This window comes from Malus domestica, chromosome 10 (genome assembly GCF_042453785.1).
Source record: "Malus domestica chromosome 10, GDT2T_hap1".
Classification (NCBI taxonomy): domain Eukaryota; kingdom Viridiplantae; phylum Streptophyta; class Magnoliopsida; order Rosales; family Rosaceae; genus Malus; species Malus domestica.
Window position 1 is genome coordinate 4012972 of NC_091670.1, and position 2902 is coordinate 4015873.

At 38.7% G+C, this 2902-nt stretch overlaps 1 protein-coding gene across 1 annotated transcript; it reads left to right on the plus strand.

Moving 5' to 3' along the window:
* Positions 1 to 299: 299 nt before the first annotated feature.
* On the plus strand, positions 300 to 2355 carry LOC103444676 (ethylene-responsive transcription factor ABR1-like). Its single transcript, NM_001328991.1, is given in 2 exon segments — positions 300 to 947; positions 1447 to 2355. Coding segments are annotated over 2 exon segments (1332 nt in total). The 5' UTR covers positions 300 to 391; the 3' UTR covers positions 2223 to 2355.
* The last annotated feature ends 547 nt before the right edge of the window (positions 2356 to 2902 follow it).

Genomic DNA, 2902 nt, shown 5'->3' on the forward strand with positions numbered 1-2902 from the left:
ATCTCCACTACCTTCATGGTCGGCTTCTTAGATCTATATTTTGATGGGGTTTTGGTACATATCACATCTCACATAAGAAATTGCAAAAACACAAGTTTTAATTGTGCCAAAAAGGAAAAAAATAAGTTAAGGAAAATAAAATTATCAGAAAGGTGCATCGTGTGGATGAATGAACAAGATTGTCTCAAAGGCAACACTATTTTAATGGCGGCTCGTCGTGTTTGAATTGTGAACCGTGAACCGGTCCACATATATATATAGCCGTTGCTCTCAGAAGGATTTTCATAATTTGTCAAAAGCTCGATCTGGGTCATCCTTAAAATTCTCTCTCTGTCGATCAAAACTTCACATCGAAAGAAAATAAAAAGAGCTAAGAGCAGCTGGGTTTTACATGTGCTTACTGAAGGTGGCGAACCAAAGGGGCTCAGGAGGCGGCGGTCAATACGACAGGTTTGACTCTCCAAACGACGCTAGCGATGTTGATGCAAATATTAATAACATTAACTACGGCGGAGGATTAGAGTTGCCGCCGCCTTATCAACAACAAGAAGGACAACAACATGTTTCGCCTTCGACGCCGACAATGTTTTTGGGGTACAGTCGGTCGGCTACGGAGATGTCGGCGATGGTGTCGGCTTTGACGCAAGTCGTTTCGGGACAGAGAGGCAGCGATAGCCGGGGGCATATTGGAAGCGGTGGAGTTACGTCTAGTCTAGGCCAACTTTATTCTTCTGCATCTTCATCTTCTGCTTCTCCTTTGTCAGCTGCTTTTCCTTCAAGTGCTTCTGGTTCTCACTATTGGGTCGGTCAAAAGAGAGGGCGCGAACAAGATTTTGCTTCTGCTTCTGCTCAAAGCCAATTCATGGAATCTGGTAATAGAGCTTTTAGAGGTGGCTATAGGGATTACAGAGGAACGCAATCAGAGTCTTCATCTGGTGGTGCAACTGGTCAGTTTTCAATCTATAATCCAAATCATCATCCTTTAAACTCTTTTTTTTTTATTATGGTTTTTTTTTTAGAACTTGGTTTTTTTATCATGTGTTCTCAACCATTTTTAATAATAATCAATGGTTTTGAGAAGACAAAATAAATTAAATGCCATTTTTAATCACTTAAAAATAATTCATTCCTTCATATTATTTCTCTTCTTGAGATTTATTTGTGGAAAAATAAAATTGAAGATTTGCAATGAGTTTTTCTTCTACTATAACATGACATATTATCCAATATTGCATGCAGTTTGTTGTTACTTGTTTACCTTAATTAGCAGAATCCTGCAAAGATTAAAACTTTCATTTCTTGAGATTTTTAGGTTAACATGTTTACATTTTGAATTTATTTTTTCCAAAATTATTCATAAAAGAAGAAGAAAAACCCAATGAAACAGTGCCGCGATACACCAAGATGAATAATCTATATAATTAATATACGTGCTTTTTCATACAGTGACAGAAGAAACTACAAATTTTGCCACCGCCCCCACCACTACGACGGCCACCGTATCTGCTACCACAGCGGTACCAACCACACCATCAAGTGCAGAATCTGTTTCATTTGAAGAAACTGGCGAGACGAGGAGGAGATACAGGGGAGTTAGACAGAGGCCGTGGGGTAAATGGGCAGCTGAGATACGCGATCCACACAAAGCTGCAAGAGTCTGGCTCGGCACATTCGACACGGCGGAAGCCGCCGCCCGAGCCTATGATGAAGCTGCTCTAAGATTCAGAGGAAACAGAGCTAAATTAAACTTCCCAGAAAACGTCAGACTCATCCAACCACCAGCAGCTGTCCAAACATTCAATTCAAATTCTAGACCAACACAATCAGCTCAGCCATTGCAGCCGCCGCCACAACCGCCACAACAGCAACTCTATCACTCCCAGCAAGCTTTTCATCCCTCCTCTGACCTCATCCGAGATTACTTTGACTACTCTCAGCTCCTTCAAAACTCCGCCGACTCAAATTTGCTGGAACATATGTACTACTACAATTCCCAGTTGGTGTCACTTCAATCTTCTTTGCTACAACCTACAACGTCATCCACTCCATCTTCTGCATTGCCGTCCTCGGCCTCCTCTTCTTCATTTCCTCTGTTTTTCTCTGAGCAGAATCAGCAACAGGGTTTTTTCCGGCAGCCACAGGATCCGAATCAGGGTGGTTCGTCTGATTTCCAGGCACCATCTTGGTCACATTCCGGCAACAATCCATCCTCATCCGGTTGATACTTTCATGAATACTTTTTTTTTTCTTTCCTTTATTTTATTAATAGAATATTTTTCTTGTTACTAGGTTTTGATTTTAATATCATAAATACACCATGTATTTTGCACGTAGTATTTTTGTTTTATTTATTAATTATTATTTGGATTTTTATGTCATATTTGTAAAGCAAAGAGATAAAAACAAGGGAGGCACTTAGGATTTAGGTGTTAGTTTGATCTCAAAAGATTTGATGTCTACCTTCTTCTCGCAGTCATCATCTATGGAAGGATGTAGAAGCCTTCTTTTTTAACGTTTCTGCATTTTGCTTGACATTCAAATTATCACAATGATACATACCACTGGTTAGTAGTACAGATTTTACGCAAGATTTAAACATTGCAAATATTAATTAGATTTATATATACAATATATAAATAGTTTATTTTCTAAATCGATCAGTGCTATGTATCGTGGAAGAAAATTACAAATTTATTCGACTAAAGGATACATTTACATGTTGTTATATATATATATATATATATGTCTGTGTGTTGTGTATAATAATTTTGTGCTGATGGTGATCTTTCATGGTTATCCTTTGTGTTATCGGTATCCAGGTATGCTCCTTTTTAATATTACCATCTTACCCCGTTTGTGTTGATCTTCACACCTAAACTGTGGATGAGGATCAAATTGAACA